Source organism: Anolis sagrei, chromosome 4, assembly GCF_037176765.1.
Source record: "Anolis sagrei isolate rAnoSag1 chromosome 4, rAnoSag1.mat, whole genome shotgun sequence".
In the NCBI taxonomy this organism is placed as follows: Eukaryota; Metazoa; Chordata; class Lepidosauria; order Squamata; family Dactyloidae; genus Anolis; species Anolis sagrei.
Genome location: NC_090024.1, coordinates 153,589,788 through 153,613,077, shown reverse-complemented (window position 1 = coordinate 153,613,077; position 23,290 = coordinate 153,589,788). Strand labels below are relative to the sequence as shown.

The window sequence follows — 23,290 nt, the reverse complement described above, 5'->3', positions numbered from 1 at the left end:
GCCCTATCCCTTGCCCAACCCTTTTATGGGTGATCATGCCTATTTTAGTACTCCTGGCCATTGGTATTGTTGAATCTCATGTGCTGGAGCCCCAATGAAATTGGTTTTATATTTTTATTCTTCATGTGTTTTATCATGTTTTTGTATTTTATGATGTTTCTTTTTTCTATTTTGTTTATTAAATTATAGTTGGATGTCCTATATTGTCTAATGTGCCTTGTCTCGTCGTAAATTGTTTGTATGGTTTTCTGTTTGGCATTCAGTGTTTGCCATATTCGTTTGAAACCACCCTGAGTCCCTTCGGGGAGATAGGGAGGTCTATAAATAAAGATTACTATTATCATTATCATTATCATTATCATTATCATTATCATTATCATTATCATTATTGTAGGATGGAAAATAGTGTTGTTGCAACACACATGAATAGTCTAGAATATTGCGATTCTGGATCAATCTCACACTAAGTGGCCGTTTAAATCGCTCCCAAGACATACAATATGTATGATGTAGTATATCTGCAATTTATGTATTTCATGCTCATTATGCTATGGAAGAACTTTCTAAGCATTTCATGTTGGTGACACATATTTTAGACATGTATCATTTTCCGATATAGTAATTCAGTTTTACTAACAAACTGGAAGTTAAGCTAATTCAATGGATGGATTTTGGATTATGACTCTGGACTTGGACTTGTCTCTTATAAATTGTCTTTTTAACTTATGATGATGTTTTCATCAATATTTAACTGTGTTTTCATTGTTTATTTATTATTTATGTATTTAAAAGTTTTGTATACCGGCCTTCTCACCTCTCTTGAAGAACTCAAACCGGTTTCCAACCATAATATCACATACAATCAATAAAACATCATAATACATATTACAGTAAAACATTAAAACAGCAATTACAATCAATAACTATAATGGTCAGTCGTCACACTAAAATCATTGTATGTTGTTGTTGGCATCTAATGGTTGCTGGTTGTAAGCGCCCTGAGTCCCCATCTGGGGGTGAAAAGGATGGCATATAAATGTCTGAAATAAATCAATCAATAAATTAACCCCTTTAAAGAGATGCGGACTCATACATAAATTGTGATAATGAAATGTATGGGGATACAACACTTCTCATGAAAACCTATGGTTTATATATATTTTAAAATATATGATTTATTTTTTATTTCACATGCACTTATTTCTTCTTTAACTGTGCAGTACTTACTTTGAAAGTAGTTATACTCCAGAAATGTTTTTGTGGCTGCCATTTTTAACCTTTCAATGTACCATTTTTAACCTTTCACATGCCATTTTAACCTTTTGTGCAGAACACAAAAACACAGTTTTTACTGTTTCATAAACTTTTCCCATGTTCTTATGATAAAACCAATTATGAAATTACATTTATAACTCAGGAACAAAATGTGTTACATAGTATTGTTTTCTGCAGAGAAAAAAACCCTGTTTCCTGTACAGAAAAAAAAACTGTTTTCTGTTAAGATTGACTATGTGCAAAAACATTTTTTTACAATATATCCCTATTTGCAAATAGGCTTCAGAAACTGTGGTTTTCAGAGATGTTCTCACAGTGAGGAAACAAATAGCTAAAATTATTTTTCTTTCAGAAGAATTTTACTGGGAAATCACATGCCAGTTGCAGTAGCATGCAGGCTATGGAGAAACTATACAGAATTAATAATCTACTCAGCTTCTGTAGCTCCTATTCCACCCCCTGTCCCCACATGTGTGCCATAAGAAAGAAGGAACTGTCTTCAAATACACTGCCAATATAGCTGTTATCAGACCTCTTTCCTTTTTTTCTTAGGTCACACAGTTCTGTAATAAAAATAGTCACAACATCAAGGCAACAAATATGCAGAACAAACAGTGCAACTTCAGAAGCACCTGGGAAGTCATTACGGACTCCTCTGACTATGCCAGTTCATCTCCAATAAATTCTCCTCCATCCGCACCTGCAATCTCATTGCTGCAAACACATGACAGAGTTGTATGTTTAGTATTAGATGTTTCTGGGAGTATGGCTTCGGTAAGTTCAGTTTTGCTTATTTGGAATTCAGTTGTAATGCATACAACAGCACAAATGAACTACATATGTGTTATCATCTATATCAAACTGTTCACTGAATATGCGCATATACCATCTCCTAAGCAGCATTTGGCCTCTTGCACTTGTGGGTCTGGTCAGGTTTGTGGGTCTGTTCAGTCTTTACTTCCCCACAGTAGTAGGGTGAGTGCAGAATATTTCTCTACCAAGATCCCCTTCTTTATATTATGTCTCTCCCCAAGCAGTTACTAGCCTAAGCAGTCAAGGAGTTGAGAAAGCATTTTTATTAATTCAACAGAAACCTGACCTGTTGCAGTGAAAGTAGGAAACAGCAAGGAAAAAGCCATGAAAATGAACAAAATTTCTGACACACTGAAGAACAATGAGTGAAGATGTATTGTCGAAGGCTTTCATGGCCGGAATCACTCAGTTCTTGTGGGTTTTTTCGGGCTATATGGCCATGTTCTAGAGGCATTTCTCCTGACGTTTCGCCTGCATCTATGGCAAGCATCCTCAGAGGGTCCGAGGATGCTTGCCATAGATGCAGGCGAAACGTCAGGAGAAATGCCTCTAGAACATGGCCATATAGCCCGAAAAAACCCACAAGAACTGAATGAGTGAAGAGGCATCCAGTCTCTTTCAACAGTAAACCATTGTGACTACTTGTCAGATAGCACCTCACTGGCAGGAAATAATGAATGGTCCACTCACTGCACAACTATCTACTTCCTTGATCACCCCCAGTTTGGTGGTGTTCCCTGACTCCTAAGTCAGGTTTTGGGTGGGGTCCATCAGGAAATGTAGTTATTATAATGGAGTTCCGCCATCATAGTTACATTTCCTGCTGCAGGATCTTGGCAATAAATCACAAAGATGGCAATAAAATGGCAGAAATTAAAAATGGACTAGATTAAATTCCAGACCATAAGAAAATTAATGTAATGAGAGATACAAATAACCAATTGAACAGATCAAAGATGCATTGTTCTTGTTCTTGTTCTTGTTGTTGTTGTTATCATCTTTATTTTTACCCTGCCTTTCTCTCTATGGGGACTCAAGGTGGCTAACAATCCCACACTAGACAAGTTTTAAAAGTGCAATATAAAATTTAAAGATCGAGCAGTGTGGTAAAAACAGAATTAAAATACAATAAATATTCTAAAATAGCCTTTTAAATTAATATCCCCCTAATCCTCTCAGTTTTTGATGAAAGGTCAGATGGGCCTCTCTGGACATTGGATTTTCGAGCATCAGAAGATCCTTCTATTGTGTCCCACTATCAACCTTCTGATGTTGATGGGAAATGCAGAAGAGCTTTATCTGCAGATCATAATAAATGGATAACAGTGTGATATTTCAAGCAACAGGCACAGCTGATGCAACAGCTAAAGTTCCTTTAGAAATCCAGTCCCCACCATGGATCAATGACATTGTTAGACTCTGCTATCTTCTGGTGAATACCTTATATCCAAACTCCTCATCCCTTTGCTGCTTCTCAATATCACCCTGCTGGTAATGGAAAGAAAATAGGAAAATTTCTCAATAGGCAGGAATAGTGAGATCTTAGAGCAAAATGGAAACTGGCTAAGAATTGAGAATATTTTTATGAGTTAACATTTCGAATGACATATGTTGTTTGTACATATCTTCCCTTACAGACATGGAAATCATTTAATTGAAAAACTGGGTATATAGCTTCAAATTTTACTAAAATTACTAAGTTAATCTTAATTGACTCTCTGCCCTCTAGAAGTTTAAGCCTTCCATCATGTCCAAACAGTCTGATAATTAGGCAGGGACTATGAGAGTTAAGGTCTAAAACATGTTAAGTGCACCAGAGTATGGACATCTGTACTAAAAATAACAAGAAGACATCGAATAGTAAATTCTGAAAATTAACTGAGATATAGAAATGAAATATCCAATTAGTATTCTTCAAGACTCTCTCCCTCCCTAATGAGATCAGACCTGCCCCTCCCTCATAACCTTCCGGAAGAAGCTCAAATCCTGGTTATGGGATCAAGCGTTTGCAGAATAGACTGTTTTAATGGTAAGATTGTTTTTAGCGGACGGCAATGGATTGATTTGGAAGACGACTCGAATTGGCGAACTGTTTTAATGTATATTTACGATTGTTTTAATGTATCCTATGTGTATTTTATGCTTTGTTATTTATTGTTCGGCACCAAATGGTGCCTGTTTGTATCCGTCCCGAGTCCCTCTTCGGAGGTGAGAAGGACGGGATAGAAATGCTCCTAATAAATCATTAATAAATAAGACTGCATCTCAAGCATCATTGAAATGAACTGTTTTCTTGGACATCTCCCATTCATTTCATCTGGAATATAAATAGTAAAGCTATTTATTATTTGCCCCGGATTACTATATAGATGGTTATATTCAGGACATTTGTACATTTTAGTAATCTGTCAGTGTTTTATTAGCAAAAGTTTATTTAGCTGAGATTTTCCTAAAAAGAGCTATTAGTTATTATGAATAAAGTATTTTCAATAATTCATCATCTCTTATATCATATATGCATTAAAGCTTCTACATTTTCTTCCCAAATGCAGTACAATCGCATTAATCGGCTGAAGCAAGCTGCAGAACTATTTCTTCTCCAGATTATTGAAATGGGATCCTGGGTTGGAATTGTAACTTTTCACAGTATCGCCTTAAGGCAGACCGGTTTACGGCAGATTACCAATGATGCTGTGCGGGAATCTCTTAAAAACAATCTTCCTACTACAGCAAGTGGAGGAACTAACATCTGTGCTGGAGTGCGTGAAGGATTTCAGGTGAAGGAGAAAAATATCAGATACTTCATTTCTTATTATTTTAGATGCTTTGGGCTATATTTTATTTATCTAGTAACCTTGGAACCAATTGTTGGAAATCCTACATAAATATCTATGTATATTTACATATGCACTTTGAGGGGAGGGGGCTTTGCAATATTGGGTGTGCATGAAAGAAGATTGACAGCTTATTTATTTATTTATTTACTATATTTACTATTTTGCATCATTTTTAATTATTAAAAATGATGCAAATTTGGACCAAAGCAGACTAAAATGGGAGACAATACTATCAATCCCTTCTGCTTTGGCCAAACCTCACCTGGAATACTGTGCACCGTTCTGGCCATCACCATTTAGGAAAAATATTAACAACCGGGAATGTGTTTTGAAGATATCATCAAGACAGCCAAGGATTTGGAACTTAAATTCTATGAATCATGGCTGGGTATGTTTAACCTGAAGATGAATCTTGAAATCTTTGGAGTGCTGTCATTTAGAAATCAAGTGAGTTTGTTTTCTGCTGGTTCATGTGGAAAGGTTCAAAACTCTGCCTCTGGCTCTTACAAGAAAGACATTAACTGATTCATTTTTATGCCCATTTGCTCTGATATATGTTCTATTTGTGCTAATGCTGGTTATTGACATATGTGTGTGTGTGTGTGTGTTTTCTAATATGAAAACATTTTTTTACAAATACTCTCTTTTATCTAGGTGTTTTTAGAGAAATACACAAGTACAGAAGGCTGTGAAATTGTGCTCTTGACCGATGGAGAAGATTCAGGTGTAAGGTCTTGTTTTGCTGAAGTTCAATGGAGTGGGTCAATAATTCATACCATTGCTTTGGGGCCAAGTGCTGCAAAAGAACTGGAAATGTTGGCAGACATGACTGGTACGTGATTAGTCAGAATATTTTTTACATCATATAGCCGCTCTAAGTCTATCAGCATTCATTTCAGTCAGTCAGTCAGTAGCCTTTATTTCGGTCAACAAAGCATCGGCTAAGTCAAGTGAAAGTAGAATGATGAAATACAACAATTAATAACACCACATTTGGCTTATAATTAATAAAAACAAGTATCACCATTCGCTATCGGATGAATGACTGTCTATATAATCTAAAACAGGAACTGATTGCGAATTAATAATAAGTCTCCCAAGTACTCTTTGTTACACTCAGCCTTTTACAGGTTATTCATGAAGCACTTGCGGCTTTTTGCCGCTGCAAACAGAAATTTGGCCACCTGTTCTGTTTCCCTTTTATGAAGATCAGACAGTAAATAAGTGCAGTACCAACTTAGGGATCTTCCTGGCCACTTGGTGAGTAGAAGGGATATGAACCTTAGTCTATCATCCTTGTAACTTATGCAAATAAAAAGTACATGTATTACAGTTTCAATTTTACCCTCCTCGCATGGGCAAACTCTGTGTTCGTAATCAGTCCCATTGTATCTACCCTCTAGTATGGCTGATTTGAGGGCATTGAATCTGGCCCAACTGAAAGCAAGGCGAAATTTTGGGATGTTTAAATTTTCTAAGTATTGGGCACCTCCCAAAGAATTAAATGTTAGGCCTAAACTCAATGGAGAGCATGTGGAGCATGCCAGAGTCATTGAGTCCTGTCTGTCTATGTCAATGATTCATTCCGCTAAGATCTGCATTAACTTTTTATGCTCAAAACCGCTCAATATATTCTCTGAGAGGCCCATCTGCCTGAGTTTCTGATTTAGTGCTTTGATTCGGTGGGATTTAAAGAGGTCTTTTTGAATCAGATATGTATATCCCGCTTCAGGCCCTTTTTGCACCCTCTCCATCCAGTATCCTAGGGTCCTTCTCCAAGCCAGTGATTCGAGTGAGGCCATTCTGATTCCAGTCTTAAAACAGCAGATGGAACACAACTGGGGACAGCAAACAGTTTTCTAAGAAACCCTGATTGAACTTGTTCTACTTTAGATGTGAAGCCTGTGATCCACACCGGAATTGCGTATAATAATTGGGCTGTTACCTTTGCTTGGAAGACCTTTGTTGCTGCTGGTATATACTGGCCACCTTTGGTGTAAAAAAAGCGAATTATTGCATTAATGGATTCACAGTCAGTCCATTATTATTTGATACTAAATATATCTCTGCTAAAGTGAAACAGGGATAATTGCACCACTGCAAATTGTTCTGGAAACACATTGGAAAGATTCGGAATATGATACAGAAGATGAGAAAGATGGAAACTGCATTTGGCATTTTTCTTCTTCTATGAGCAGAATCAAGCCTGGGCAACTTGATATGTCTAAACCATACTTACCCGTATATCAAGGCCACGGTTGTGTAGTAGGATCCAACTGGTAGAACCTTCAAATTGCTATGTTGCCTATCAAATTCTGGGATTTACATTTTAGGAAAGGGTGTTTAGAGGATCCACGTGATCCACCAAATTATAAATACTAGAATTCCATGGGACGTGGCAAAGCCCATTAAAGTGCAACCATACTGCTATAACTATCTAGTTTGAAAATATACCAAGACATTTTAAATTAATATGAGGGGTTTGTTTTATGTGGGGAGCTCTTTATAATCCTTATATAAGTTTCTTGTCTTAATCTCAATATCTAGCTAGCTTCAAATGTGAATTTTTGGCAAATGGAAAAAAAGAATGGTTTTGCTGCATGTTTCTGTATAAAAGAACATATTCCTTTGTAAAGAAGTTACAGATACCACAGAACTATATGTCTATGTATAATACTGAGTGAGTCGATATGCAACTGTTAAACTTATTTTGATGCATCACTATAAAACAGAATATAGAAAATACATTTTATTTCAGCTGTCAGATTGTTTGTTTACTCTTCATATCATATTCAGGAGGCTTGAAATTTTCTGCCACTGATAGTCTGGATTCCAACGGCCTCATTGATGCTTTCAGTAGAATTTCATCTGGAAGTGGAGATATCAGTCAACAATCTATTCAGGTTTGGGTTTCAAATATTTGGAAATCATCAGAGTTTTTGCGGGGTAGTAATAGTAACAGTGCTCTGCAAGCACAAATCCTTGTTCCCTCTCCACTGAGAAACCTCTTTCAAGCAATATAGTTAGTGGCCAGTGCTGAGAAGGAGGTATTTGGACAGCATATCATAGCACTTTTTGGGGAAAATAACCTGATGTTGTGGTTCCAACTACTGAGAACAAGTGATCTCACTAACCATCTGGATAAGGAACATCAACTTGCTTCCTGACTGCAAAAGTGTAGTTGGATGGTGCTTAGGTGCCGCTTGTTCTTTCTATCAATTCAATGACCAACGCAATGACTCTAGTACCTTGAAGCTGCTAGTTGAGGATAAGCCATTGCAGGAAAATGAAATGAATATTTCCTCCTGTAAAGTCTGAAAAAATGACATCCACTTGTGTAACCCCATCTTAAACCTATATATTAGTGGAATCAAAGCTATAGCTAAATTCCAGTTTGACCGTCACTGGGAAATAGAGAGCTATCAACCACAAAACAACATTTGTGTATTTAGGAACATTAAGTTTTGTTTTTGTTTGTTTGAGTATCTCTCCTGCAGATACTATTAATATAAGTGCAGCTTAAGAAATCAGATAAAAGATATTATTTGGGGGGGGGGGGGGTTAATTTAAAAAAAATCAATTTATACAACAAAAAAGAAGAAAAGGGAAAATAGGAAAGAAAGGAAGTTGGGAGTTATTGTTAGTAGATCAAATCAGGACAAATATTAAATAAGTCATAAAAGAAGAAGGAAGGGGTTAAAGAAAAGGAGGAAAGACAATCATCAATGTACAAAGTTTTCTTAATGTCCTTATTACATTGAAATAATGACATTTTTATTAAAACATTTTTCCTTTTTAATACATCTATTTCTTTATATCAATTATAAGAATTATATAATATATCAAATATTCCCAAGTATTTACTACAATAAAGAGAGGAGTGATGTTGTCACCAAATATTAAGTCCAATACTGTATCTTCTTCCAGTATCATTTTATGATCTTCTTGTCTCTTCTTCCAGTTCCAGAAGTCCATACCTGTCTATTAAATTCATATGTAATATTTATTTTAAAATTTTAAATCAAATTTTAATCATCATAGTAAATGTAAAATTTTAATTTAATCTGTTTGTAAATTAGTATTGAGTAAGGAAAATGTTAATATATTTAACTATCTGCATGTCTTCCTTTTCCAACAGTACACTGAAATTATATATCTCTGTTTAAAAATCCAAAACTAGTAAAAAAAATAAAAAATACAAAACGTATTAGTTATCCAGAGTCTCATAGGTGATGAAAGGAAAGGAGAAAGGAAAGGAAAGGAAAGAAAAAAATTAAGGGAACACAAAAAAGAAAATGAAAAAAGGATTTGTCCAACAAACCCTGTTCTATTCATTTCCTTATTATTATAATTATAATGAAAGGTTTCCATTCCATTCTTCCTAAAAAATTTTGCATGTTTGAGTTTGAGCTCCATTGGGAAGTCAAGAGCACAAAACAACATTTGTGTATTTCGGAACATTATGTTTTGTTTTTGTTCATTTTAATATCTCTCCAGCAGATATGTTCTAGGTGGTGTATTGATGTAAGTACAACATAAAAATTAAAATAAAATATATAATTTAACATATGTTTACTTTTCTGCTCTTGACTTTTTTTAATAGCTGGAAAGCAAAGGAGAAACCATCAAGCGCTTAGCGTGGCTGGATGGAACTGTGTCCATTGATAATACTGTGGGAAATGATACTTTCTTCGTAGTTACATGGAGCATAGCCAACTACCCACCAGGGATTCTTATAACATCTCCCAAAGGGAAGAAATATACTCAGGCTAACTTTGAAATCGATAGCACCAATGTCAGAACAGCTCGACTCAAGATTCCTGGAACTGCTGAGGTAGAAACTGTTTTTTTGTTTTTGTTTACTTCTATGGCTCCTTCTACACTGCCATAGAATCCAGATTATCAAATCAGATAATCCACATTATCCACTTTGAACTGGATTATTTGTGTCTACACTGCGGTATACTCCAGTTCAAAGCAGATAATCTTGCTTTTATATGGCAGCGTAGAAGGGGTCACAATTTAATTTATGAGTCATTGACTATGTGTCTGTGCCTTCTCTAAAAACAGGCAAATGACTGTCTTATGGAGCTATTGAAAATGCCGCTGTGCTAAATGTAGATTAAACAACATGACAAACTGTACAAGTTTGGGGACATCATTTGTTTCAAGAAGTCGTATATGCCGCATTTCATGTTGTAACATTTTGCTTTACAGGCAGGAGATTGGACTTATTCTGTTCAGAATACACACTCAACTGAACAAGTCCTTTCAATAACAGTCACCTCCCGGGCAGCATCTGCATCTGTGCCTCCAGTGACTGTGAAGCCTTATATGAACAGAGATGACAATAACTATCCCAATCCAATTGTCATTTATGCAGAAGTCAGCCAGGGATTTTTGCCCGTTGTTGGTGCAAATGTCACTGCTACAGTTGAATCCCAATCTGGTAAATCTGTAGAGCTAGAACTATTTGATGATGGTTCAGGTAAGTTTATTTTCAAGTGTTTGTGTTATTATACATACCTTATTGTGTTGTACTTGAAATCTTATGCAATTTAGCACTTGTCAATGGGCATCTCAAAGCTTGTTGGTGTCCAAAGTAAGATCTTCCTTAACTGGAGCATTAAAAGGGGGAGCATTCCTGCTCACAGAAATTGCTTTACATGGAGATGGAACCATCTGCATCTCCATGTAAAGCAATTTCTGTGAGCAGGAATGCTCCCCCTTTTAATGATCTAATTGCATGAATGCAATCCAACCGAAGGCATGAGAAGTGATCTATTCTTGGTTGGGTTGGGTCCTTATGTTGTCCAGACTGTCACCTTCAACCTGTCTTCCATTTCAGATCCAGCAAGACAATTTTGTCTACTTTATATTAATCACACCTATGTTAGAATACATTGTGGAGGGTAATATATATGACTGGCTCATCAGAGTTGCTTTATGCACATGTAGTGCAAAATACATAGTACCTTAACAATAACAAAATGCTTAAGAAAAGGATGAAGTTTCCTTCTGTTTTTATTTTTTATTTTATTTATTTACCACATTTATATCCTGCCCTTCTCACTCCAAAGTGAGAAGGGCAGCTAACAACAGAGGCACAATTCGATGCCTTGAGTACATATAAAAATAAAACAACATATACATTAAAATTGTATGATTAAAACATATCAATTAAAGGTAAAAAGATAAAGGTTTTCCCCTGACATTAAGTCCAGTCGTGTCCGAGAAATGGTGCTCATCTCAATTTCTACGCCGAAGAGCCGGTGTTGTCCATAGATACCTTCAAGGTCATGTGGCCAGCACGACTGCATGGAGCGCCATTACCTTCCCGCTGGAGCAGTACCTATTGTTCTATTCACATTTGCATATTTTCCAACTGCTAGATTGGCAGAAGCTGGGGCTGATAGTGGTCAACAAGCTCAGCAGTTCAGTGGTTTAACCCACTGTGCCAACAGGGGCTCCATATCAATTAAAGCAATTACTTAAAATCACATAGTCCTGAAACATAAGCCAGGAGCCATTCCAATTGTCATTTGCATTGTTTGTTATTGCACTGATACATCATTAATGTGCTAGGAGTCATGTCGCCTTATTATTTTATAGTTGGATCACACAGTATTGTTGAATTATATACTCTTTGTTGTGTAGTATTTGTACTATTGTAGTTTAGGACTTGCCAGTGTAGATCTCAATGACTACTAATTTATTAAATAAGATCTTCCTTAGTATTTGTGATTTTTAAAAAGCATTTGAGATATAAAGCAATTTAGAATGCCCTCTGTACATCTCAGAAGTGGGTATGCTGTCTGCAGTTGACACACTGGCATGGATAGTACATATGACACATATATCAAAATTACTTTAGGCACATGCAATGCAAGTAACCAAGAATCAATCTACTCCTTTTGATAAGAGACATAGAAATAGCCAGACCTTTATTTATTTCCATGAAAATAAGGGGAAATAACTCTGATACAAGCTATATTTCTTTTAAAACTGCCCAGACATAAGGTTTTTTTAAAAAAAAATCTCAATATTTTATGTACTAAGGAGCTGATATTATGAAGTTTGATGGAATCTACTCAAGATACTTCACAGCTTTCACAGAAAACGGCAGATACAGCATCAAAGTGCGTGTCCAAGGAAAAGACAATATTGTCAGACGAGTTCGGAGGCAGAGTCATGCTCTCTATGTACCGGGTTATGTGGAAAATGGTGAGAATTAACTATGAAATAATATTGGTACAAAGGAATGATAGAAAAGGGGATTCTCAGTCTTTCTTTTAACAAAAATGGGTTGTGATACAAGAGGGTCATTAGTATCTGCTGGGGTTGATTCCTGAATTTTCCAGGGATAACAAAATCTGAGGATACTCAAATCCCATTACACAAAGTGATAAAGTGAAATGGTGACCCTTATATAAATTGATAAAGTTTAGTTTTTAGAATTTTTTGGCTGGGGGTGGGCAGGGGGAGATGTCTTTTGGATGGTTGAATCTATTACAAACAGAATCCATGGATACAGAAATCTAATTAATTATTATGGAAATTAAGGTTCCTTTTTGCCATTCTTGTCCTAAGCCTGTCCAGAGAAAGGCAGTACAGTGTTCCTTCACTTATTGCGAGTGTTACGTTCCAGGACCACCCTGGAAGTGAAAGTCCGTGAAGTAGGTACACACTCTATATACACACACACAGTATTTACAATCCTATTTATTGTCAATCATATTTTTATGATTTATAATATTCTTTTAGTGTTAGCCATGCTGCTTGCAGGGGGCTTCTTCTTCCCAGAAGCCCCCTGCGTGGCGGGAAATTTCCCGCCGCTTGGCTGGCTGGCCAACCAGTGGCAGGCCCAGCTCCGCCCCTGGATTGGCCAGGGCCAGCTCCCCCACCTCGTTTTGGCAGCCTTTGTAGGACTGCCCCAGGCCTCCACCTCATCTGAGAAGTAACTTGAGAAACTGCAACTTGCTTCTGGTGTGAGAGAATTGGCCGTCTTCAAGGACATTGCCCAGGGCAACGTCCTTGAAGATGCTTTACCATCCTAGTGGGAGACTTCTCTCATGTCTCCATATGGGGAGCTGGAGCTGACATAGGGAAGTCAACCCACTCTCTCCATACAAATCCACACAAAGCTTTGACCCATTTCACCACTGGGGGCTCCTGCTATCTTGATCTATCATATGTGACAAGTTTTTTGTTTATTTATATTATTACTCAGCAGGGAGGAAAGAGGAGAAAGAGAGATATGTTTCCTTAGATGAATAATTGTTTCTGGCTATTCACCATAATCATATCAAAAACAGCTATCTAGAGCTTTCACTGTCAGTCTTCTTACTAAAAGAAATTGGGTTGTTTAAATTTGTCCAACCAGTGTGATCCACAGTTCTTGCTATGATCATAGAATGACTAATGTGGGAAAAACAATATCACTAGTATTGATTCTGAGAAGATAGCAGATCAACACTTTTTCCAGCTCCTTAGCTATGAATGAAAATTTTGCAAACAAAAAAATGCCAAATTTTAGCAAGATAGGATTGGGCACCTGAAAAACAGAAACATGACAAATAAGCCAGCAAAGTACTAGAAGGATTAAAGATTTGTAGCCACATGCTCTGATAAGTTTTCTTTTCAATACAATGTTTTCTCTAAGGTGTAATAAAACTGAATGCACCCAAACCTGAACCTAGTGAGGATGATATCCAGGCAAATCTTAGAAGTTTCAGCAGAACAACATCAGGAGGCTCTTTTGTCATGACTGGAGTTCCTCCTGGAATCCCCCCAGATGTCTTCCCACCAAGTAAAATCACCGATCTTGAGGTAGAACTCAATGAGGATGACGTATTCCTTTTGTCCTGGACAGCTCCTGGGAATGATTATGATTCAGGAAAAGGTAAGCGAACTGCTGTGAAACTAAAGGGCTCTTCTTGGTTCTTCTGAAAGACAAAGCTCTCTTACTCCATAAGAAGGAGAAATTCCAATTCCAAGTTCTAGTTATACAATAAATTCCTTCTCTTTAACATCTTGGGAGTGGCAATAGCTAGGCAGAGTTGCAATTGACCAATGTTTCCTCCACTACTAATTTTTCTAGAGTTTTGCAGGAAGAGTTACAAAGACATGACCCATCCTGAACATATGGGAACTCACAGAAATAGTCTCTGTGCTGGCACGGCAGTGCTGGGAGATTTGATTCTTTTTCTTGCATTGTTAGTTTGCATGAATCTATTTAAGCTATGCATTTTGCAATAGGGTAGCTTCCCTCAGGTTGCAATCATAGGGCCAACAACTTGGCAATCATCATTAAAATCTTTAGACCTGTCCCTTTTCCCAGGGTTTTGGAGGGAAGGGGGGATTTTGTTCAGTCTCACTGTTGGAAGCTTAACAACAGGACGTGTGGGTCTCTCTCTCCCACCTGCACAAAGACTTCATTTCTCACAGCTCTGCTGGGGAAAAAGGAAAGGTTCCACAGCTTTTGCTGGGGAATACAGCACAGCCTTTGCTGGAGCAACAGGACAGTTCCACAGCTTTTGCTGGGGGTTAAAGAAATAGTTCCCACAGCCTTTGTGGAGAAACTAAAGGACACCTTTCAGCTTGGCAGATCTACAGGAACCTTGCCTGGTAAGGGACCACTCGGGCTATCCATAACACAGCTTGGAGCCGGGAGTAGGGGCCTCACGCCAGCAAGGTAAAGAGAGATTGCCCAGGGAGGGGTCAAAGGATTTCCCTAAGGAAGAAAGGAACAGTTTACCACCAGTTGCCTGCCCCTTGTTGGCAGATTGAGGAAGCTACCGGTTTTCCAAGGTTATAAAGTGGTTAATTCATTTGTTTGAAGATTTAAGTCCAAATAAAGAACTTTGTTGAATTTATCTCAAGCCTCAATAGAACTTTGTGTTGGGAAATCTAAAGGGCCCTTCAGCTGAGGCACCCCGGCATCCCATTGGGCATACAGAGAGCACGTCCTGTAAATAGACATTATTTCAGGCCCAGCATGCGACAGCACAGTCTCAGTGATGCAGGTCACATGCTGTTCACCCTCATTTAGGATTAAGGTAAAATCAAGACCAGAGACATTGCCAGGGTAAAAAAAAAAGAGTTTGTTTGTTTGTTTATTTATTTATTTAAACATTTGTTTCCTTCCCATATCAGCCCGAAGGCAACTCAGGGTGGCGTACAAGTCGACAACAATTAGATGCCATATATAAAAATACATACATCAGTAAAAAGCAAAACATTACACTACATTTAAAAACCACAAAAGCGATGAATAATAAAAATTATAAAAATTGTCTTCTTGAGTTATGGAAGACAGACATAAAATAGGATTTTACACATATTTTGCTAAATGTTCATTTTTTTAAAAAATGTCCAGTCTGAGAGGTCTTCAGTCCTGAAATTGGGTGCTACACAATGTTGATTAAAGAAATAAGAGAATCTGGAAGAAAACATATTGTTTTCTGTCATACATTTAACACTTTTAGATATGGGCTATGTGTGTACAATGTGTTTTGATGCCCAGTCCATGTTTTTAGTTTTCCAATCTCAATAAAGTTAGACAGGTCTCCATGATAACTGAGAGTATCCATGTGAATGGACAGTGGAAGCCTCCAATACGCATACACAAAATCCATGAAAAAAAATCAATGTGGGCATTTGGGGAAAATCCTATTTCAGTAATAAATTGTGGGAACTCTGTATTCTAATAAATATGTGTTGTACATTCTTGCTGTGTACTTAAGTATATTCTAGTAGGCATGTGCTGCCTACATGTTCTAATGGCCATGGCCATTTGTTGTCTATTCTTTATTTTGCAGCTGAAAGATATGAAATAAAAACGAGTAATAACCCGTTGGAACTAAGAGATGCCACCTTTAATAGTGCTACTTCTCTGAACACATCTGGTCTGACACCTGAAGTGGCTGGAGCCAAACAATCCTTTATTTATAAGCCAGAAGAGTTCCCCAAAGAAAACGGCACCTCCATCTACTTTGCCATCCGTGCCATTGATGACAGCAACAATGTTGGAGAAGCATCTAATATTGCAAGAGCAGTTTTGCTGTTTGCTTCATTGCCTCCTACTCCTGGTTCGACTAACACTCCCAGCCCAAATAGCACAAACGTTACTAACGTTCCAAATGTTCCTGAGAAAAATGACGAGATTTTAAATCAGGTTACTATTATTGTGATCATAGTCTGCGCTTCAATAATTGTTATTTGTGCCATTATTAGCATAACAATATGCTGTTTACATAAGAAAAAACCAAGACATCATGAAACTGGTATGTAATCATTTTGATGGTGATGATGATGATAATTACAATGGACAAAAATGTATTTTAATGGTACTAGTGAGTGTGTATCTATACATGTTTTCCCCATGTGGTAGTTATTCATATATCTGTGATCCAACCTAAGGATAACATCATCAAAGCCATCTGTTTAAATGTGTAGTTAGAAGGAATAGTGAGATCAAAATTTACTGCAAAATGGATGAGTAGTGTATATTCTTCACCTGAGGTTCACCTCCCCATACTCCATCCTTTAGGACAGTGTTTTTCTTAGCTCAGCAATGAGTTTGCTCATGGCTTGGGATTGAAAGCTTGAGGAAGAGACCTAGTTGTTATATGGCCTTCATATCATCTATATAAATAAGAATATAATGTTCGTTTGCGGGATTAACATAACTCAAAAACCACTATCAGGCCAACAAGTGACCATCACTCATAAAACACTGAAAAACATAGCGGAAGAGACTCAAAAAGCCAAAAAATAAAACCACGCATATATACACAAACACATATGTATACACAAATATATACACACACAAAACACATATACACAGACTGTTTTAGGAGTTTCTTATTAATATTTATATGGAGAAGGTTTGCTATGGCCCTCCTTTGAAGCTCAGAGAGAATTGGTTTCTATTGCTGAGCAAGGATTCAGTGCTTATTTTCCTGATTTCTAGTCCAATAGTCAAAGAATAAACACTGTAAAATCAAGGTCCAAGAATGTGGGCACACTCAGAATTAAACAGATGGCCCTGACAGTGCTATATCTAGTTTGGACCTTAGTGTTAAAACTCAGGAAGTCTTTCAAAGTACTTCCTTGGAAAATTTATATCACTGACACCAAATTATGTTTCTACACTCTTTTTTTAAAAGGAGAGCTAAAATATTAGTTGCCTTCATACGATTCCAGTTGCTCACCATATATAGATGTTTAACTTAATTAAATGAAATGAATAATAAATATATTTGCTTTCTTGTGGTCATTTACTAGAATGTACTTCAGTTTTTCTGGACAATGCTGAGAAAGTATTGTATTTTCCAGCATATAAGATGGCTGGGGGGTATAAGACAACCCCCAACTTTTCCAGTTAAAATATAGAGTTTGGGATATATTCGCCGTATAAGACTACCCCTCTTCCAACGCACACCAAATAAAAATTTAAAAAGCATCAGATTTGATTTCAATATGGTAATTTTCCTATTATTCTACCTCCTTCTCTGCCTCTCGCATATGCGCGCCTGTACCGCTTCACTGCAGTCTTCAGGAGCGAGACCTGAGAGGCAGAGGAGAAGGTACAGTAATAGGATACAAGGGCGGGCCAGACAGGTAAAAGAGGCGTGTTTTTCTGGGCTCAGAGGCACTCTATCTCTTTTTTCCATACCCCGGGTGCCCCGGACACCTGCACCTTACTCCACCTTTCACTTACACTTTCCCGGTGAGGCACCCTGTCACCTCACCATAAGGACCACATTAAGTCCACGAATCCTGATGAATGGATTTTCTTCCACTTTAATTGTACAACATCGCCCTTAATCCTTTCATACAGTCACTGCATATGGCAGGGATGTGGCCACTGCCATTTTTGAGCTCCCCCCACCATATGCGGCAACCACAGATTCTCCAATCCGGATTGGAAGTTTCAGCACCCACTCTATAAGATAACTCCTGATGTATAAGACTACTCCCGCGTATAAGACGATCCCTGGCTTTTTGCAAAGATTTTCTTGGGTTAAAAGTAGTCTTATATGCCAGAAAATATGGCATGTTATTTTGGTTTTGTTTAACATATATCAGAAGGGTATGGTATATGTTTATCTAGTCAACCTCCAGAACTCCCTGGTCTTGTTTTACCCACCTGACTTTGGTTCTGGAAGATGTTTCTACAACAACAGCCTTATTTTTATAATCTCACTAGTTTAGGTACCCAGTGATCAATTAACAAGAAGAATTTTAGATTGGAGAGAATCTTCAGAGTACAGAATGCATTCTACACAACATTTGCACATGCTTGCTTTGCCCAGAAAACAGTTTTCTACACAATCCTGCATGAATTTTGAGGATAATAAGTTCCCGCCGTGTTTATGGTCTAGAAAGAATTATTTTCGGCAAAAAAAAAAAGATGTTTCCTGGGCAGAAAATTTTGTTTTATGTATTGCCAAAGGCATTCACATCTGGAATCACTGTGGTTTTGTATGTTTTCTGGGCTGTATGGTTGTGTTCTAGCAGTATTTTTTCCTGACGTTTCACCTGCATCTGTGGTGGCATCCTCTGATGTTTTTGGTAGTATGTCTTTTGTAAATTCAGTTTTTATTATTGGAATTCAATTGTAAAACAAGCATCAATGCAAAGGAACTACAACTCTGTTTTCAACTATATCGAACGTAATGCACATGCACATAAACCATCTCCTAAAAAGCATACTCCCTCTTCCCCAGAAGAACCCTATTGTCTTATTAGGCCTTATGGGTCTGGTCAGCCTTTACTCCCCCCACAGAAGTAAGGGGAGTGAAGATTTCTTCCTGGATTCCATATTTCTTGCAGGTAAGCCCCAGTGAGTTCAGTGAGGTTTGTCCTTCAGTAAGTGTGTGATGGAAATCTAGCATGGTGTAGTCATTCGTGAAGGAATATTTGGTATCTATAGTAGAGTGCCACCAGTGGCACAGCAACTTAAACTGTTGAGCTGCTGAACTTGCTGACCAAAAGGTCAGTGATTCAAATCCAGGGAGCGGGGTGAACACTCACTGTTATTCCCTATTTCTGCCGACCTAACAGAAAACATGCAAATGTGAGTAAATCAATAGGCACTGCTGTTGTCATACATGACCTCCCCCCCCCCCCCCAATAAAAGATAGTTTATAATCAGGGAATTCATAGTTTTGCCAAGGACATCAAGCTGGAATGATATAATAAGGGCTGGGTTTTGTCCAATCTGTAGAAGGACTAATAACCACACCAGGTTAGATGGTGTGGACGTTCAATCAAGATTTATGCCCTATATGTCATACATTTATAGCAGAAGGTAACTGCTATATTTACTGGAGTTTGCTATAATTTACTGAAAACCTTGTCACAAAAGGTAATTGACCTTTTAGCCTGGGCCTAGCCCGGGCCTCACCCGAAGCAAGAACTAACTACTTAACAGTAGTTAGTTTCCTACACCAGTTAATGACTCTCAAACAAAGGGATTCCAAGGCCTTTTGTCTAAGGCCAGCAAAAGGGAAAGTGCCAAGTAAATAATATTTTATAACCATGCCTTCTTTTATGAACTCTGGGTGACAAAGATAGATCCCCCCCAACCCTGCATGTTCCCTCTTCCCTATATGAACTCTGTATATGCCTGATATCCCCATTTATTATATCTGTATGCCTATATAAAATATCAAGCAAGGTGATCTCTTCATGAACTATGCTGAGCATCTCAGGACTCAGGTATTGCAAAACTTCCTGGGTCATCATTCCCAAACAATGGACTTTGAAGAAACTCATAAGAATGGACAATAAGTAAATAACCCCTTTTCTTTGGGCTTCAGAGGGTTTTTTGACCAGACCATCTAAGGTATGGGGCTCATGGACGTGGTAATCATTTGAAACAAAGTTCATTTCCCCAACCACGAGGGGAAGGGGATGTCACCGTTTATCCTCACAAAGCCATTCCCCGCCCCAGGAAAGAATCCAAGATCTTATCAAAAGAGCCAATATCACCGAACGCTTTGACAATGGGTTGGCTCTTTGGGTCCAGACAAAAATGTTGTTTACAGACTCTATGTCAATAGTCAAGATCAGGCTGGAGGGCTTAGAGCTATCATCCTTGATTGCTTATCATTCAGGTCCGGGAAGGACCATTCCTAGATCTATCATCATTGTTTCCACTGTTGCCTGCCTCCTCTTTCATCATTGGCTGAGCAGCTGAAGTGGGGCTCTAGCTCTCATTGGACAAGTTTCATCGGCCCCCAGCTGCTCCTCCCAGCTCATTGACGTCACGACCAATCACAGCGAAGTCAGCTTGAGGGCGGTTGCGGGAAATTTGAATTTGACAGCTCTATATATTCTGTATTTGCCTGCTCAGGAGTTATGTCGGCTCCTTGGCAGGTTACTGTAGTTGTCTTCCTTTCCAGCTGGAATAGAAAATAAACTTCGGTGGCCTTGCTTCATCCTGGTGAGGTTTATTTAGAAATAGGAAAACTTTTATTGGTGCTTATTGTCTTGCCAGGTGTAACGGATCCTCTTTTTGGATTTTGCTGGCCTCTGCTCTACATTGGTGGAAAGGTAATCAGCGCTCCATTCAGTCATTCCGGCCACATGACCTTGGAGGCATCTACGGACAACACTGGTTCTTTGGATTTGAAATGAAAATGAGCACCACCCCCAGTCGAACACGAGTAGACTTAATGTCAAGGGAAAAGCTTTATCTTTACCTATAGTAGAGAGCAGTGTAGCTGGTACTATATATGAGCTTATGGTTAGAAACAGGAGAGAAAATACATAGGAAGCTCTGGTATGGTGTAAAAAGGTAAAAACTTGTCATACTTTTATTGTTACAGCTAATGTATCTCAGATAAAAAAGTAGATAAAGGAAAATTACCTAACTTTGGTAGAAAAGCTGTTGTAGTTCAGCGTGTTGGTCGAGTTGCTACTCCTGGTAGCAGAGAGAACAGGTCTCCTCAGGAGTCAGAAGGAGAACAGCAGCGTCAGCGCATTAGGGAGATCATTATGGCTCCAAGTGATACTGATACATTTCCAGGCTTCTCTGATTGTGAAATGGGGGATGGAGAGGTGAGCTGCTCGTAAAAAGGGCTGCTCGTGAGCCAGAGTCTGAGGGGGAATTACAAAGGAAACGTATCCGGGAGATACTTAGTGCTCCAACAGACGAAGAAGACTTCTTTTGATTTGAAAGCAGTTCTGGGTCTGGGAGTGATATGGAGGAAGGGGAGGAATTAGATTGGACCCGTGTGCAACAAATAAGGGGCATCTGTAACCAGCCCACCTCTAGTGAGGAATTTGAGAGGTTCACGGAGGATTGGCAGCCAGGGGACTCATGGCAGGATCTGAACCCTGACAGTCATTGGCAGAATTGGAGGGATGGGCACTCAGCTGCAGGGTTAGGGGCAGCTGAGAGTGATGACGAGAGGGTGGGGAGCTCATCAAGCTCTGAGGAGGATCTTTGAGATAAAAGTGGGGTCTGTTTGAATGGTATTTTGCAGTAGGCAGAGTGTCTTTATTGGACATAATTCTTTGTGCTGCCAACTTGTGACTTTGGGTCCCGGGCTCCAGCCTCGTGTGTTCCTGAACTCCTGCTTCCTCGGTGATTCCAGCGTTCCAGCCTTCGTTACCAACGGATTGACCACGGACCGGTTTGACTTTGCTTTTGGCTTTCTGGACTTTGAACTTTTATATCTTTGTGACTGAAACATTTCTTAGTTTTGAAACCACGTTTTTCCAGCTTCTGAGACTGTGTTTTTGTACTGTACCAATTTTCAAGCAGTTTGCTCATCCTTTTGTTTAACCCGGATTATAAGGCAGCGCTATAATCCAGATTATATTTTTGTTACTTTTATCTTCTTCTTTTTGATGCCAAATCACTCCTGAGACCCTTAGCACTTAAGTTAAGTGCTCTGTAGGTCAGTTTTTTTGTAATAAAGCTGTGTTTTGAACTCTTATTTTGTGTCTGGCATTGTTTGAGGCTTCTGGGTCCTGACATATTGCCTACTACCACACACACAGCTTTGTTATGGCAAACCTAGAGGCTTTAGCTGCTCAAGTGGCCCAACTGCAGACTCAGTTGACTGCTTTGCAAGGAGGAGCAGCTCCAGCGATGCCTCCAAAGGGAAGAGTGATGATGCCTGAACGCTATGACGGGAACGGGACTTACTTCCAGTATTTTTCACTCAAGTAGACCTATATTTTGGTCAAGTATCTGCTTCAGAGTATCCAACAAACTCTGCAAAGATTGCATTTATGTTGAGTTTGCTGACTGGCCCAGCTGCCAAGTGGGCTGTTTCAATTGTCACTGGAAACAACCCTATTAGGAGCAACTTGCAGGAGTTTAAAGAAGCTCTTACTAATTCATTTGGTGACCCACTGCATGAAGAAAATGCAGGATGGGCGTTACATCACCTAAAGCAAGGCAAAGGAACTGTGATTGATTATTTGAATAAGTTTAATTTACTGAAGAATCAACTAGATTGGGGGGAAAAGCTTTTATGCTCCAGTTTACTTCAGGTCTTTCGGATCAACTTCAGGACGAGATTGCCCGTCTGGAAACTCCTAGCTCCTAGGATGAACTCGTCAAGAGAGTGCTTCGCATTGACGCACGCCTAGAGTTTCGGTGCAAGGGACGACTCAGCAGAGCGGTGATGTGGCCCTCCAGTACCAGCGGCAGCGGCAGTGGAGGCAGCAGCAGCGGCGGGTTGGAGGAGGAGCCAATGCAACTGGGCGTCCAGTGACGATTATCAGAGGCGGAGAAGGAGTGGAGGAGACAACTCCATTTGTGCTTATATTGTGGTGGAGGTGGTCATTTCGCTAGGAATTGTACCATCAAGCCTTCCAAGGTGCAGGGAAAAGGTCAGCCCTAGTGTGCCTTGGGTCCAGCATGCTAGGGCCAGTTCTGCAATGGCCCAGAAGTAAAGAGCATATTTTTGTACATCTTACTTTAATTATAGATAATGATGAAAGAATTATTACATGGGCACTGGTTGACTCTGGGGCAACTGGGTCTTACATAGATGAGAAATTTGTGATGGAACATCGTATTCCTGTATCCAAGAAGAAGAATACTGTTTGGGTGGAGGAAGCTGACGGGAAATTGATTGGTCAGGGTTCTGTACAGTTAGAAACTGTTGGGTTACAATGGGAATTGCAAGGTGTTAAAGACACCTTTACATGGGATGTTACATATTTGCCTAGGTACACCATTATACTAGGTATGAATTGGTTATCTAGAGTTAATCCAATCATAGATTGGAGACAGAAGACCATTGTGATTAAGCCACAACAATGTCTTATTATGACAAATGACAAAGCAGATCTTGTGGGGGTACCAGATTGTTATCTAGATTTAAGTGATGTAT

At 38.7% G+C, this 23,290-nt stretch overlaps 1 protein-coding gene across 1 annotated transcript in view; it reads left to right on the top strand.

Annotated features, from left to right (window-relative positions):
• Positions 1 to 22,666, top strand: part of LOC132773409 (calcium-activated chloride channel regulator 1-like) — a 38,425-nt gene extending 15,759 nt beyond the window's left edge. Inside the window, exons 6-16 of the mRNA XM_067467092.1 lie at positions 1,828 to 2,049; positions 4,641 to 4,865; positions 5,580 to 5,757; positions 7,722 to 7,828; positions 9,529 to 9,759; positions 10,143 to 10,413; positions 11,985 to 12,149; positions 13,588 to 13,827; positions 15,746 to 16,210; positions 20,779 to 20,996; positions 22,499 to 22,666. Coding sequence (XP_067323193.1) covers positions 1,828 to 2,049; positions 4,641 to 4,865; positions 5,580 to 5,757; positions 7,722 to 7,828; positions 9,529 to 9,759; positions 10,143 to 10,413; positions 11,985 to 12,149; positions 13,588 to 13,827; positions 15,746 to 16,210; positions 20,779 to 20,996; positions 22,499 to 22,666 — 2,490 coding nt within the window. The remainder of the gene's footprint in view (positions 1 to 1,827; positions 2,050 to 4,640; positions 4,866 to 5,579; positions 5,758 to 7,721; positions 7,829 to 9,528; positions 9,760 to 10,142; positions 10,414 to 11,984; positions 12,150 to 13,587; positions 13,828 to 15,745; positions 16,211 to 20,778; positions 20,997 to 22,498) is intronic.
• The last annotated feature ends 624 nt before the right edge of the window (positions 22,667 to 23,290 follow it).